Below are 16,360 nucleotides of genomic sequence, written 5' to 3'. Positions count from 1 at the left end.
GCATTATTTGAGTGAAAACAAACTTTTTTAAACCAATTGGCATTAAAATAAATGAATTTCATTTTTTTGCAAAATTTCTCAAAAAAAACGTAAGGGGTAAGCCTTATGAAATTTTCGAGTGGAAAATTTTTTTGAAATTTTTTTCTGATTTTTGATTATTTTTTTAGTTTAAAGCATTATTTGAGTGAAAAGAAACTTATTGCAACAAATTCGCAATAAAATATGTCACATTTAAAAATTTTACTGAATTGCAGAAAAATGAAGAAAATTTTACATTTTCTCAAACAGGGTAAGGAACTTGGTTCCTCGAATAACATCTGGCACAGACATCTGAGGGCATGGCCGTCCAAGAAGAAAATGTAGCCATTGATGCCATCTATCGACCACATGTTAAAGATTGGCGATCCGTTGGATACCGACCGAGTTATAGGCAAAATTTGGTGCAAAAATGAGGAAAATTTTACATTTTCTCAAACAGGGTAAGGAACTTGGTTCCTCGAATAACTTCTGGCACAGACATCTGAGGGCATGGCCGTCCAAGAAGAAAATGTAGCCATTGATGCCATCTATCGACCACAAGTTAAAGATTGGCGATCCGTTGGATACCGACCGAGTTATAGGCAAAATTTGGTGCAAAAATGAGGAAAATTTTACATTTTCTCAAACAGGGTAAGGAACTTGGTTCCTCGAATAACTTCTGGCACAGACATCTGAGGGCATGGCCGCCCAAGAAGAAAATGTAGCCGTAGATGCCATCTATCGACCACAAGTTAAAGATTGGCGATCCGTTGGATACCGAACGAGTTATAGGCAAAACTTGGTGAAAAAATGAGCTTTATGAAATTTTCTAATTTTTCTAATTTATTAATTTTTTTATAACTTTTCATTCTGTTTTTTATTTAAAGCATTATTTGAGTGAAAACAAACTTTTTTCAACCAATTGGCATTAAAATAAATGAATTTCATTTTTTTTGCAAAATTTCTCAAAAAAAACGTAAGGGGTAAGCCTTATGAAATTTTCGAGTGGAAAATTTTTTTGAAATTTTTTTCTGATTTTTTATTCTTTTTTTAATTTAAAGCATTATTTGGGTGAAAAGAAACTTATTGCAACAAATTCGCAATAAAGTATATCACATTTAAAAATTTTGCTAAATTGCAGAAAAATGAGGAAAATTTTACAGTTTCTCAAACAGGGTAAGGAACTTGTTTCCTCGAATAACTTCTGGCACATACATCTAAGGGCATGGTCGCCCAAGAAGAAAATGTAGCCATTGATGCTATCTATCGACCACAAGTTAAAGATTGGCGATCCGTTGGATTCCGACCGAGTTATAGGCAAAACTTGGTGAAAAAATGAGCTTTATGAAATTTTCTAATTTTTCTAATTTATTATTTTTTTTATTCTGTTTTTTCTTTAAAGCATTATTTGAGTGAAAACAAACGTTTTTCAACCAATTGGCATTAAAATAAATGAATTTCATTTTTTTTGCAAAATTTCTCAAAAAAAAACGTAAGGGGTAAGCCTTATGAAATTTTCGAGTGGAAAATTTTTTTGAAATTTTTTTCTGATTTTTTATTATTTTTTTAATTTAAAGCATTATTTGAGTGAAAAGAAACTTATTGCAACAAATTCGCAATAAAATATATCACTTTTAAAAATTTTGCTGAATTGCAGAAAAATGAGGAAAATTTTACATTTTCTCAAACAGGGTAAGGAACTTGGTTCCTCGAATAACTTCTGGCACAGACATCTGAGGGCATGGCCGTCCAAGAAGAAAATGTAGCCATTGGTGCCATCTATCGACCACAAGTTAAAGATTGGCGATACGTTGGATACCGACCGAGTTATAGGCAAAATTTGGTGCAAAAATGAGCTTTATGAAATTTTCTAATTTTTCTAATTTATTAATTTTTTTATAACTTTTCATTCTGTTTTTTATTTAAAGCATTATTTGAGTGAAAACAAACTTTTTTCAACCAATTGGCATTAAAATAAATCAATTTCATTTTTTTTGCAAAATTTCTCAAAAAAAAACGTAAGGGGTAAGCCTTATGAAATTTTCGAGTGAAAATTTTTTTTGAATTTTTTTTCTGATTTTTTATTCTTTTTTTAATTTAAAGCATTATTTGAGTGAAAAGAAACTTTTTGCAACAAATTCGCAATAAAATATGTCACATTTAAAAATTTTGCTGAATTGCAGAAAAATGAGGAAAATTTTACATTTTCTCAAACAGGGTATGGATCTTGGTTCCTCGAATAACTTCTGGCACAGACATCTGAGGGCATGGCCGTCCAAGAAGAAAATGTAGCCATTGATGCCATCTATCGACCACATGTTAAAGATTGGTGATCCGTTGGATAGGGACCGAGTTACAGACAAAACTTGGTGCAAAAATGAGGAAAATTTTACATTTTCTCAAACAGGGTAAGGAACTTGGTTCTTCGAATAACTTCTGGCACATACATCTAAGGGCATGGCCGTGCAAGAAGAAAATGTAGCCATTGATGCCATCTATCGACCACAGGCAAAGATTGGCGATCCGTTGGATACCGACCGAGTTATAGGCAAAACTTGATGAAAAAATGAGCTTTATGAAATTTTCTGATTTTTTAATTTTTTTATAATTTTTTATTCTGTTTTTTATTTAAAGCATTATTTGAGTGAAAGCAAACTTTTTTCAACCAATTGGCATTTAAATAAATTGGTTTAATTTTTTTGCTTAATTACTCAAAAAAAGCTAAGGCTATAGGAAATTTTCAAATTTTAGATTTTTTTTAATTTTTTGCGTAGTTTCTATTCTATTTTTGTTTAAAGCATTTGAGTGAAAAGAAACTTATTTTAAACAATTCGCATTACAATAAATCAATTTATAAAGTTATGCAAAATTTCCCAAAAAAAAGCTAAGGCCTAAGGAAATTTTCAATTTTTTAGAATTTTTTTAATTTTTTGGTTAGTTTTTATTCTTTTTTTGTATTTAAAGCATTATTTGAGTAAAAAGAATCTTATTTCAACCAATTCGCAATTTTTTTTAATCGCGTTCGCAAACGCGACAATTGCTAAGCGTTTAGTGACGCGGTTATTGAACTCACGTATGCGCCTAAATGTAGGCAATGCAAAAGCGATATTATACCGTCGGCAAATCCGTTGTAAATTATTGTAAAGAAATGAATACATTTATTACAACTCACACGCTTTTATTTTAAATCGTCATAATTTCATTTATTGCTTCAATTCTTTATATTTCTTACAAAACTACTGCTGTCTTAAGGGCTACAAATTTAGCTTCATCTTCATATCGTTCCTATCTTTCCTGTATGCTGCACTTTGAGCTTCCTGTATACAAACGTACCCTATGTGGAATTAATCTAGCATAACTATAAATAATTAAGATGCGTTTCGTTAATAATTAAAAGAACAAAAGCACAGACCACTCTCATACACATACAGCAAATACATCAGCATGCCTTAGGCTGTTATGGTTGGCTAGTATGATTGGTGTACGCACTCTATCCTGCTTGTTAATTCAAGCTTCCAGCTCAATTCCTACCAATAAATCATAATTTAATCGTGTGAATAGGTAAGTAACAAACTCTCCTTTAAATTGTCACTGTGAGTGTGTGTTTGTGTGTTTGCTAAAAGATCCTTTTTGGCGTGCCTTCGCATCCAATGGACGCAACAGGCGAGGCATCTAAAGCTGAATTAAAATTATGCGTATAAATACAATTATATATAATCAGTGGCACTATTCGCCGCACTGTCCTATCCTGCACATACTGTAAACTATAAACGTATGTAGAGACAAAAAAATGGAAATAATTATAAACAAGAACAATTACACAGCGTTGTTGTGCGGTTCAACAACGTAAGGAATTCAGCACCCATTCCGACACACCCGCCCCAACCCATATTGGCAAAGGCTGAAGGGGAGGATGGATAATGGGGGATATTTTGCTTGTGTTGTGGGCATTATCTGCAGGAAAGTGTAATATGGAAATGTTTTCGATAAATTAAATAAACGTAAGATTCATCGCACTGATTCGTTTCAAGATTTCCTGGGCGCTAGCATAATTTCGATTGTCGTTTGCCAAAGTATGTGGCTCTAAAATTTCGTTTGGTTTAGTTTTCTATAAGTTTGTCGGTAAAAATAGTAATGATTGCTTTACCAAAAGTCTTTAAAAGAACATTTGAATCAGCAATCAGTTCGTCCGATAATTTTGAAATAATTTTCTAAACGATCGTATACTTCACTAACTCCTCCGAGCTGCCCATTCGTCATTAATAAACCGTTACTACTAAACGATACACGTGCAAATAAACCAACAATCCGGAATGGGATGGGCAGAGAGGCCCTCAAAAACTCACAGATCCGTTATAATGTCCATGGATTCAGCGAACGAGCGACCACTGTGAACCGAGCTGGAACGTGTACTAGCGCTCTCGATCGTTGCTGCCGTAGTTATCACTGTCGCCGACAAACCAACACTAGCTAGGGCCGTATTGGCCGTATCCGCTATTACCTGCATCTGGCGCTTCTGTAAGTCACCGTGCAAACGTGTCAGAGTTTCACGAATTTCAGCCGTCGTCGGTTGGGCGCGTGCTAGCGCTGCAGATGCATCCCGCAGTGCTTCGCTGTAGCTGCCCTGTTCCATCAGTGCCTTCGATCGGGCATAGTATCCATCGTACGCGTTCGGTTTAATCTCGATCGCTTGCCGCGCCAGCTCGATCGCATCTGCTACATCCTGGAGGAAAGTGGAAACAGTTACACTGATGGCAGACATTGAAAAGATTCAGACACACTTACGTTCATTTTTCGCTTGCAGCGAGACAGATTGAGCAAGAAATTAAACCGCAACTGCTGGAAGGTGGCCACATTGTTGCTCGTGTGGCTGCTATTGTTGTTGCTGTCGGGAACGGCACTACCGGTCAGCGGATCGGTAACCAACGTACATCCACCATTACCATTCACGTCACCACCGGAAGGGCCCGGTACGGATGGGATCTTTTTCAGCGCGTACTGATATCGGTGTGATGCTTCCTGTAGCCGGTTCTTTCTGTACAGTGTGTTACCATCCTCCAGCAGCTTGTTCAACAATATTAACCTATTAGGGACGAAAGTAAGCAAACATTAGCATTGAAGCATTTCTAAGCGATCAGTTAATTTCCTTCCCGCCATATAAAACGTACATTATCTCTGGCTTCCCGTTTGCCATGGCCCATGTCGCAGGACCAAGCTTAGCACCACGCTTCAGAAACACCTGAACAACCTGCACATTCCGGCAGGCAATGGCACGATCCAGCGGGCGCATCCCATTAATGTCCACGTGTTCAATCTGCGCTCCATGATCGAGCAGCATCTGTACGAGCGATGCCGAACCTTGGTACGCGGCCAGATCGAGCGGTGTACGACCGGTACCGTCGGCGTGCTGTTTGTCGGCTCCACGTTCCAGCAAACATTTGGCCGCCTGCTGTTTACCACGCAAGCACGCCCAACTCAGCGCCGTCAGTCCATCCTTATCCTGTGCCGTAAGTGAAGCACCTGTAAAAAAGGGAAAAAATTAGTAAATTGATGATCCACAACACTCTGAGAGCACACTTACCACGACTTAGCAGCAGCTCGATAACGCCCACGTGACCTTCCTCGGCCGCGATCATCAGTGCCGTTTTGTTGTTCGCTTCCGTTTGCTCACAGTCGGCCGGATGTTGTAGCAAGCGTTCGACAATCGCCCAATGACCTTCTTTCACCGCTATCAGCAACGGTGCCATCTCCTTGCGATTGCGTACCTCCGGTGATGCACCCCGGTTGAGCAGGGTTGCGATCGTTTCCGTGTGCCCGTTGGTACACGCTGTGGTGAGTGCCGTTTCGCCAGTAATCACATCCAACCGGTTCACCTGCACCTCACCCATATCGAGCAGATCTTCAACAATGTCCGTATTGCCCTGACCGGCAGCGGCCGTAAGTGCTTGTTGGGCTGCCTGTTCGAGTGTCACATCGTTGCTCGCCGGTCGCGGTATCCAATCGCACGCAACCAAATACTTCACCACCTGCAACCGACCGGCAATGGCCGCGTGTACCAAAGCGCACCGCTGTGAAGTGTCTGTCTGGCCAAGGAATGAACCGGCCGCTACGAGCTGACGTACAACATCGCAATGGCCACGGGCAGATGCTAGGATAAGCGACGTACATCCCTGGCTGTTCGTTTGCTCCACACTGGCACCGAACTCGAGTAGCAGGTTAACCATCGGCAAAATGCCTTCGTGTGCGGCAATGCACAGGATCGGTGCACTGCCAAGGAACGGCGTTACATGATCGGGTGATGCACCGGCCAGTAGCAGCAGGCGCGAAACTTTCACATTCGGACTGTACACATTGCGCAGGGTGGTAAGTGCGGAGGAAACGCATCCCGTCACGGAGGCAACCCAGTACGCCTGCAGATCACGGGGCGATTGATGCGAGGGAGCATTCCGATAGAGGTGCGCCTTAAGAATGTGATGGCCTAGCTCGAGCGCTTGCTCCGGATCGAGCGGTGCCTGTAGGCGGGACAAACGCAGCGCAATACCTGCATGGCCATTGCGTAGATCACACAGGAACTTGGTACTTTCGCCATCTTCGCGCCTTATCAACCACTCCCTGAACGAAGGATGAAAGAACATGTACGTGTCGTCGAGCCGTTTTACCAGGAACCCGGTTAGCGTCTTAAACCGGCACAAGAACTCATCCCAATCGATCATACCTTCCGGCTCGGAGGCAGCCGAATGCGACGGTCCCGGTTCCGGATCCGACTGTGATTCACTCGCAATAAGCGCGTTGAGCGAGTAGAAGATCTCGGTCAGCGTGAGCGGATAGAGAGCTGCCAAACAGACCGCCAAAATGTTCGAAATGCGATCGTACGCGGTTGTGGTCGGGAAGCGTAGATTAAAGTTGAGCAGGAATATTTGTGCCAACGATACGGGCAATACCTTGAAGCTGCTCGACTTGATCACGAGGTTACCGCGCTCGATCAGATCGAGCGTAAGCTTCGCGAACAGAAACGACCCTTTCGACAGGGCGAGCAAATGCTGAGCAAACTTAAAGTGTGCACTGGTGTTAACGATCTCCTTCCCGCCCGCCACATTGTGCTGGATGCTCTGGCTCTGGTTGATCCGGTACGTGATGTACTCGAGAATGTCCTTCTGCAGCAGCTCGTTCGTCGTCCAGCTGTCCAGACTCATCTTCGTGTACGGTAAACCCTTGCAAAACTCGAGCATCTGCGTCCGTATGGTAGCGATCACCTTCAGCCACGGCGGGAAATGATCACTCATGCGCTGCAGAAAGGAAGCAACCGTATCGCCATGATCCGGCCGATGGTATTCCGCTTCGCACAGCGCATCAACCAGGATGACACAGTTTTTCGCCGGAATCTTTCCCGTACGGCGCAAAGCCGCCAACGGTTCCAGGATGCCCATCGTCATCGCACGCTCCGGATTGGCGATGCATTCCTTCACGCTGAGCGCATGCTGAAGGGCGTGCTCCCCGAGCAGAAACTCGTGATACGCGGCCAGTTGCGGCGCCTGGCAGAGCTGTGCCGCCAGCGAATGTACAAAGTCCGGTATAAGGCAGGTGGAGTTATTGTCCGCCTGGCAGAAGTGGTACGCTACCACGTGCGAAGCGAGACTGCGCAGACGGTCGTGTGCGACATTGATCTGACAGTAGATACCATCGTTCTCCTGTATCGGTAGCTCTTTGCGTCGGCCAAAGCAGGAATACTCGACCAGCTGGAGGAGTAGAGCGGTTTTGCCAGTACCAAGGTTTCCGCTCAGCAGTACACCGGGCGTATCGGTGGATTGGATGGCGGTGGACAGCTCGCGCACTAACCAATGCCGTCCAACGAACAGTGGGTTCGGTTCGTGCGTAGGCACCTCGAAGAACAGTGGCTTCAATGTCAGCTGTTGATGCTGCTGCTGTTGCTGCTGATGTTGCTGACGGTACTGGGCGAAGCGGATCTTCGGATCGATCGGTCCCTTGATCTGCCCCGAGCGAGCCGATCGGCGAACAGTCGTACGACGGCTCTTGAATGCCAACAGCTCGTCCACGTTACTACCGCTCTGGGAAGCTGCAATGAAACATTGTCCGTGAGTTACAAGCGGTACATTCAACATGGCGGGCAAAAGAACAACGAAAGTTGCAAATACACTTACTGGTGACCGAGTGACGTCTGCTGACGGGGCTCGATGATGCATTGCTCTGCTCGGAGATCGACATCATGGAACCGATCGACTCACAACCGGTGTGGTACGGGTTCGGTTCCTGTAGCTGCAATACACGCGATACATCCGCCTCGGACGATCCGGTCAGTGTCGATACGGGGCTGGTGTTGGCCGACGTTAGCGAACTGCACGATTGATTCGGTGCGCGCAGATTGCGCCGTGAGTTATTCTCGAGGAAGAACCCGAGCCGCACCTGTAGCTCATCCTGCGAGGATTTCGATTTGCCATTCATCACCAAAGGTTTCACGTTTCCACCTTCGTCGTCTACGGGTAGAGAGGGGAGTGAATAAACAAAACAATTGTTAGTTTTAGGTCTATATATCGAAAGATTTCCGGCGCATGCATAGAACAACAGACTAAAACGACTCACACATACGGGTTCAAGTAGCAAAAGATGAGGATTAAAGAATGTTAATTATCCATGTCTATGTCGAAAAAGTCAAGCATCTAATTCATGCACATATATTCATAATTTGGTGGTTTTTTTTTGTTTAACTCAAGTCGATGATTAAGAAGAGCAATATTTTTTCCACGAAAAACACATTAAATGGAACAGTTTTTAACACTTATCTAAAACAGCTATCAACTTGCGAAAAAGGTAAATTATAACCTCTTATTAACAGTATAAAGAATTTCAACTATACATATTTTAAGAAACTCCCTGAGGAAAAATTTTCTAACTGCATCTCGAACGCTTGGGAATGTTTGCCCTTCAGCGCTGATGCCTGTCGTTCGAATGCAACATATTTGAATTTTAAATTATTTTTTTTTAGAAAAACCTAAGACATTGGAAGTGTTTATGGTTTGCATCAAATATTTTGCCAAACCAGTTTTTTTTAAAAGTGATCGAGTAGAATCCTTTTTGGGCCAAAACAAAAAATTGGAAAGATATTTAGACAATGTTGTAGCATTAAGCATTAAACTGTAGCTCAAATCGTTCATCACAAAACCATGCAAGCATTAGTAGCAAAATTCTTCCATTTGTGTTTGGATTGGACTTCTTTTTTTTAATCTTCCAAATGCGGTTCAGTGACCAAGAGCGAAGATCGATCGTAAATTCGTGATTGGATGTTTTCGGTTTTCTTCTTTCATTGATATCGCCAAAAAAAAACATCAAGCTACAGAACCGTAACGGGCTCCAGACGGGATTATAAAGCTTTTAAATGAGCTTTATGTCTTCCGAACACAAATAAGCTTGCAAAATGTATGTTTGGGCTAGCTGTCACAAACCATTCTTTATGTGATTCACTTCCATCGTTATAATTTAAATTAAGCTTAAGCTAATTGCTTAATTCTATCGCTCGTTTGTTTGCTTTCGACGGCGACAAGATCAAAACAACATCCCAAAAAAACACATAAATCAATTTGCGAATTCTGGTTGGCCAATCAATCGCGATAGTGTTATTGTACGAGACAGTGCTATGTTTTCTACAAATTAAATTTAAGTCATAATAAGACAATTTTTTTAGCAATCATGTAACAATGTTTCAATATTATTAGCAAACGAAATGAAAAGTATAAAAACAATGCAAGAAAAAATACAAAATTAAAAAATGTTAGCTTAATACAAGCATAAACACGTTGAATAAACAATAAATGTGAACAGAAAATCGAACAGAAAATCGAACCGAAAACGGTAGAACTTGGATCAAGCAACGAAAAAAAACAACATCCACAACAGAAACGAAAACAGAACTGAAAAAAAGGAAACGCAACGTTTAAGAACAAAACCAAAAACAGCGCAAAACAAAACGACCAAAAAAAGGGTAAAAAAACAACACGTTAACAACATTAGTTATCCGACGGTTTTTTGCGGAAGAAGAAGAGTGCCCATGCCTGCTAATTGATTCAATCCCGCGTTGACCGTCGTCGCCTGGGCCGACCAGAGAGATTTAATTTTGCCGAAAACCATCGACGCGGACGAACCGAGACTGAGTCGATGAAATTTATGGCCATCATTAGCGTTCCGCTGGCGCTTGCTAATCCCGTTCGGTGGCCCATGGGAGGCCAGCAGATTGAACCCACTACCACCACCACCAACAGATGCTCCACCACCACCTCCTCCGGTTGTCCCATCGCGTCCTATCTGTCCGGACGCACCGCTGGACCGAGCCATCGATCGACTAATTTTGCTCGCCGCCGCCGTCGTTGCCCGATGAAATGTTGCCGGGTTGAGCAGAGAGGCCAAACCTGTACATGCATGTGGTTGCATCGATAGAATTTTCCCGGAAATGAAACGCAACGTAATGCAGTGTCGAGATGAACGATGCACAACCGATTAAGACCGATCGATGAAGATGATGATGATGATTGGTTGCAAAGGATACGATCGAGATTAAGAGTGAGAAACAGAATAGAAAGAATGGATACAGAACGATGATGATGGTGATGAGAATGCCGCAAAAAAATAGTGCGAGTGTGTGTAATTACATGACCGGAGCAATCGGAACATTGCTGCCCGCAGTTAGATGATCGCGATCTATAATTAATGCATTCACAGCAAAAGGTGATCCACGAACTGATCGCCTAAAGCGGTTTCTATAAACAACGCTCCCCAAGAATTGACGAGATCCACTATAACCACCTTTACCCGGCTTTTGGTAGGACAGAATCGACCTATCTGCGACACTAGATTGCTCAATCACGATCACGTAAGGAACACCCAGGAACCCAACACTTACCCGACAGTGTGGAGTTGTCCGCATTACCATTGCTGCGCCGATAGCCGAACGGGCTGCGCAGATTCTTCGGGCTAAACAGGCGCCGACGGTTCTGTGGTGGTGTCGCACAAGTGCTGGACGTGATTTCGCTGCTGCTGTTCAGTGCCGAACGCTGCTGGAGGGGTTTCATCACACCGTAGCCGGACGGTTGATGCGTCGTACCGGTGGTGCTGGTGATGCTGGCATAGTGCGATTCCGCTTTGCTGCCCGGCGGACACTTTGGTGGACGATCCTTCAGCTTGTAGCGCTCCGTCGTACCGAGCAGATCGGAGGGACTCTGGCAGGGCGAGATAGAAAGGTGGAAAGGTTAAGGTGAGCTAATGGCTTAATGGCGTATGTGAGTAATGTGAGCAATGTACTTACTGTAATACGAGTTAGTAAGCTCAAAGCCTCACATTTACTAAGAAGAAAACTAGTCTATAACGGAAGGGAATGCATACTAATATTGCGAATACTACAACGATCGTCACTTCTTGACTTAACGACCTCATTTAATTTTTCACTTTTCTTGATAATCCCAAGCATATTTTTATCATTCAAACTGCATAAATATGTCTGTACTACGGCATAAGAGAATATATTCAGTTTATTCAGTAAAATATATTTATTTCATGTGATAAATCGATCCTTTTGTATAATCAATAAAAAGGACATAAAAAGGAAAAGAAGTTCAATAAAATATAATACTTCAATACAACGATTATTTTATGAAAAGGTTTAAAAAAAAGAAAAGGTTTAAGAACGTTGAACTGTTCCCATGATTAGGCAACTATAAATTTACTACTCTTAATGTCACTGTTCATGCTCCGTGTTTTATTTCATTCACTCATCTTTACTTCATCTCCACAGGAAGACTTTATGATGATGGTATGATTACACAATCGATTCCTCGTTCCATTCCCAAAAACAAAGCCCCTGTCAGGTTGCATCTTGTTGTTAGTAATGGAACGTTCCTACAACAAGGATTTTATTATACCCACAACAGTATGTTCGTACCGCATACCCGACTAATGCGCAACTGGAGCCGACTGGAGTATAATTTGCTCCCAATAGTAGCTCGACCATTCGACCACTCGATTCACTCAGTTCTATCTCATCGTTCGCCAAACAAACGAGAAAAAAAAGTGTCGTAACAATTCTGCAACCCTTCATCCACCGTTGCTCCACATGCTCCGAAAGAAACTGAAATCTAAAACCTTTGAACACAATGACGCCCGTACCCACTCTGGGCAGTGGGTCATTTAGGGTGGTTTTTTTTTGCAAAGATTTCTTTTTTGTCGTCGTTGAAAAATTTTATTTGCTTTGCCACGAATGTATTAGCCTCAGTCACACGTAGGTTGCAGCCAACGGTGAGTGGAGCCACGGTTCAACTGCGGACCATTCACAATTATCTAATGATCTTCGACAGTCTGGGACAGTGGGACATGCAAGAAGCCCACCGATCCGATAGGGCTGAATGAAGGAACGCACGTGTTGATCTGTGCCGATTCTTCAACCAGGAAGAGGGAGGTGGAGGAGAAGAGAGGGAGAGGGAGATGGGGGTAATGGTGAGAACATAATACACCACAAATCTAAGGCTGACTCATCAGAGGAGTGTAGGATATTGGTAAATAATTTTCAATCGAGTACTTTAACGCCTTCATGGAGAAATGGTTGAATTATACCTTATTTTATTTGAAGAATACTTACAAGAAAGTGAAAATTTTAGGAGATAAATCATTTCTATTGATATTTTTGAAAGTTTTTTTTATCATGCCTAATAATAAATAGGACTTCCTACTTTAGCACGTAGTTGGAGGAATACGTAGAAGTTTTTGGAGAAAGCTTGTCTCGACCAGATACCGATAAGGAACTCGTAAATTGAAGGAGTCAAAAGGGCGTGTCAGTAACGCTCAAAAACACGTCCAGTCTAGGTTTTTAAGATATCGTCGATTAGCTTGTACATTCCCAGCACATATACTCGCAAGGCTGAATATTCGGAGTAATAAAAATTACAGAAATCCAACACGATGAAAGCGATTATCAACAAACGAACGAAAAAGTAATTTTAACCTCAACTCAAGAAAAAAGTCGATCAACAATAAGCTCCCTTTAAGTTTAAAGTAACGCTTTTTCTACATTGCCCTAGTTGTGCTGGTGACACGATAAAACCACGAATAAAATAAACCGAACAAATTTCGAATTGAAACTTTACAAAATTTCTCCCTAATTGGATCTATCTTTCCCATCTTACTCCGGACACCGGGTAACACCAATTACGAAAAATTACTGTAAAACATGTGGGGGAAAATGTTGAAACGATCTCTACGTACGATCTAAAGGAAATAATTAAAGTTTTCTCCTGATATTATAATAAAATTGTGACAAAAGTGGAAAATTAAGGCAAAAAAGACGCATCCCCAAAACTTACCGTTCATTATCAGGTTTTCGACACTGACAGCGCCATTGTCACGTAATGACAGCATGAAAACTACTGTTCCTGTTGCATCTGTTGTTGAACGAGTGCTTCCGGTGCTTCCGACTTAACAACTCTCTCTCTCTCTCTCTCTCTCTCTCTCTTTCTCTCTCTCTCTCTCTCTCTCTCTCTTTCTTTCTCTTTGTATCTTGTGCTCTCTTTTAGTCATCTCAAAACCAGATATGGTCAGTGACAATTAAAGACCCGATCTTAACCGATCGATCGACTCGACTGTGTCCAATTACAGATCGTCATCTGAGCAAAGGGCGAGGACTGTGGTTCACCTACTTTTTTTGCAGATCCCGACATGGAGTTAAATGCCGGCAAGGGTAATTGAGGTTGCAGCGAAAGGGCTAAGGTGCGTTACAAAAAGAATCAATCATGCGTATCATGCGTACACAAACAAAAAAAGAACATCTTCCGTTCCTTTGCTGGATAGCGATCGTCTGGGATCGAAAAGGGAATAGGGAATGTATTTTTAGTAGCCTTCCCTTCACCAACACAAACGCATCTTTTGGGTTGCGATCGCACGTGTACCGACACCATAATCGGCCACACTAATCACAACAAAATGGGCCAAACAAATCTGACTTTGGTCAAAAATCCTCAACGCAGAAATGGAGAAGAAAGATAAACACATTCGCGTCTTTCGCATCGAAGTGTGTTTACAGAACCGGAACCCACACTGCACCGAACCAGGCTACCGGTTTGTCATTTACCAAAAATGGCCGTTTTACTTCTACCTCCAGTTGGAGTACGAAGTTCCGATAAGGGCAGAACCAGAAATTGAGACAACATCAAGAAGGGAATCAAAGGATGGGGTAAAGAAGCAAGAAAAAATTGGAAAACGCTCCACATCAACAACCAGCATGGCAAAAACGGGCATTCAAGTCTTGTGTACAAGCTGCTGTGAGCGTGCTGTGCTGCCATGTCCAGAAGAGTGAAATAAAGTTAATATCGAGAGTCGCTTCCTCAGCGTTCCCGGTACTGGACGATTCCACCATTCGCAGCTGCAATCGGTGTCTACGTTCGGGATGCTTTTCTTTCGCAACTGGTACAGTGATCGATGATGATGAATCATCAGGCGACGACAGTGTACAAGATGCAATCGGGACCCCATAAACAGCATTGCTTGTCCGCAAGTCTGTCAAATTCACCACCTATCGTAACCTCTTCCGGCAGCAAGAGGGAAACGGAACAAAATGGGAACATCTTCAACATGCGCATACAAACACATCGAGAGGCATGAAGAACCGATTACAAAACAGTAAAAGTTTGCTGGAAAGAATATACTTCTTTTTTCGCCATTCAACACAAATGCGATGAGGTTGTGAGGATCTGCTCGATCTTTGTTCCTTTTTACGTTCGTACGGACAGGGCACGATCGTTATGCAATCGTGGCAATCGATTTCTGTTGCATCTGAGTTACCTTCTCTTTCCCATCCCACAAACCCTAGGAAAAAGAAGGAATCACTACCCAAGATGTATCCGTGAGTAATGATCTTGAACGATCACGCGCATTAAGCAATGGTTTGGCATGATTTGGATTAATGGTTTGCAATTCTGTGTGTGGTACACTTTTCGCATTTAGAATTATTGATTAGAATAAATTTTATTGGCTCTGTAATTAAAGTGTAATATTGTTTTTATGTTTACAATTTACCTTGACGTTAGAGCACGTCCAAGTCACACATACCCTTGCTATAAGAGTATTTCGAATATCCCGTGCGCCATATGAGAACGGGAAATTGTGGTAATAATTTGTGACACAAAACACATTACCCACCAACCCCCCCAAAGGTGGTCAACTCCAATCTCCACCGAGTGACATCAAGGTTTGATGGAACGGTTTTCAATTTGCATCGTTTGCATCCAACTTTAACCGTACGCACCGTGCCATTCCGTGCCTAAAAGCTGCATCATCTTTCATCAATCATTATCCCCATCAATATTGGCAGGCCCTCAGGAAGGCAAACGATGATAGTTTATGCCTCTTTGGTTGCATTTTTTTTAAATTTTTATTTTTACATTTTGCTCGAATCGTGAAATGGCGCCATCGTGGAACGGTTTTGGTGCACGGAACGGTCCGGAATGGCTGGTTGCAGGCTAGACTTGTCATGAGACGGGGGAAAAAAATGCAGTGCACGTTGCGACCATTAATAAAAATAAACCGGACCCCCTTCATTACGCATGCGAAACAACATTTGTTCCGTGCCGGGACACATCAGCCAATCGTGTGTTTATTACAAAACTTCCATATCGCTGTGTCGATCGTTCACCGGGTTGGAATCGGGCATTTGGAAAATCGATTGCATTTCCGATCAGAACGAAAGAGACGCGATCGACGAGCGTGGGGGTAAAACTTTGCATAATATGTGCCACATCACAGGAGATGTACATCCTCTCACGTTAGCGAGGTTACAAGCAATGAGATGACGCATTTACTCCCTTTTTCGGCTTTCGGATGATCCGGTTTTACTGTGCAAGGAACGTTTATTTTCAACACCTCAACTAAAAAAGGCTTCATTGGCGATGCGCTGATTGATGTAATGGATCATAATTTCCGAGCCTTCGAGTTTTGTGCAAACGGGCATGCACACACACACACACGATCGTATGTACGTAGTAGCATAATTACGAGACAAACAGCGCACTCTAATGTGCACCATGCGGCCTCCAATTTGTGCTGGTTCACCGTCGCGACCCGGTGACGCTCATGCAGAGCCATAAACTCGCTTTGCATCCATCTCTTCCCTTTAGCCTTTCTCCCCCCTCATGTCCCATCAACCGGCAGGTGACGCGTTCGATGATTTTGACCGTAGATCGCGATCGTAGTCGTGGCAGATCAGTGCAAAGCCAAACTAACGAGCCTTTTTCCCCCTCGTTGTGCCTGCCCCAGTCACAGATTGATGGCGCGATGGGGCGACGTTTGAGCCGGT

General features: G+C 42.5%; 1 protein-coding gene across 5 annotated transcripts in view; it reads right to left on the bottom strand.

Annotated features, from left to right (window-relative positions):
* Positions 1–3,194: 3,194 nt before the first annotated feature.
* The window catches only part of LOC125761833 (protein TANC2), a 108,636-nt gene continuing 95,470 nt past the window's right edge, over positions 3,195–16,360 (bottom strand). For 4 of the 5 annotated variants that reach the window (XM_049423346.1, XM_049423351.1, XM_049423349.1 and 1 more), the window contains 7 exons: positions 10,928–11,243; positions 10,083–10,436; positions 8,178–8,510; positions 5,600–8,092; positions 5,187–5,538; positions 4,804–5,101; positions 3,195–4,741 (listed from right to left, as the gene is read on the bottom strand). In XM_049423346.1, coding sequence (XP_049279303.1) covers positions 4,361–4,741; positions 4,804–5,101; positions 5,187–5,538; positions 5,600–8,092; positions 8,178–8,510; positions 10,083–10,436; positions 10,928–11,243 — 4,527 coding nt within the window. In that variant the 3' untranslated portion in view covers positions 3,195–4,360. The remainder of the gene's footprint in view (positions 4,742–4,803; positions 5,102–5,186; positions 5,539–5,599; positions 8,093–8,177; positions 8,511–10,082; positions 10,437–10,927; positions 11,244–16,360) is intronic. The other variant, XM_049423348.1, reaches the window with a different exon arrangement.

Source organism: Anopheles funestus, chromosome 2RL (assembly GCF_943734845.2).
Source record: "Anopheles funestus chromosome 2RL, idAnoFuneDA-416_04, whole genome shotgun sequence".
In the NCBI taxonomy this organism is placed as follows: domain Eukaryota; kingdom Metazoa; phylum Arthropoda; class Insecta; order Diptera; family Culicidae; genus Anopheles; species Anopheles funestus.
The sequence above is the reverse complement of the archived record's forward strand: the minus strand, read 5'-3'. Positions and strand labels throughout refer to the sequence as shown.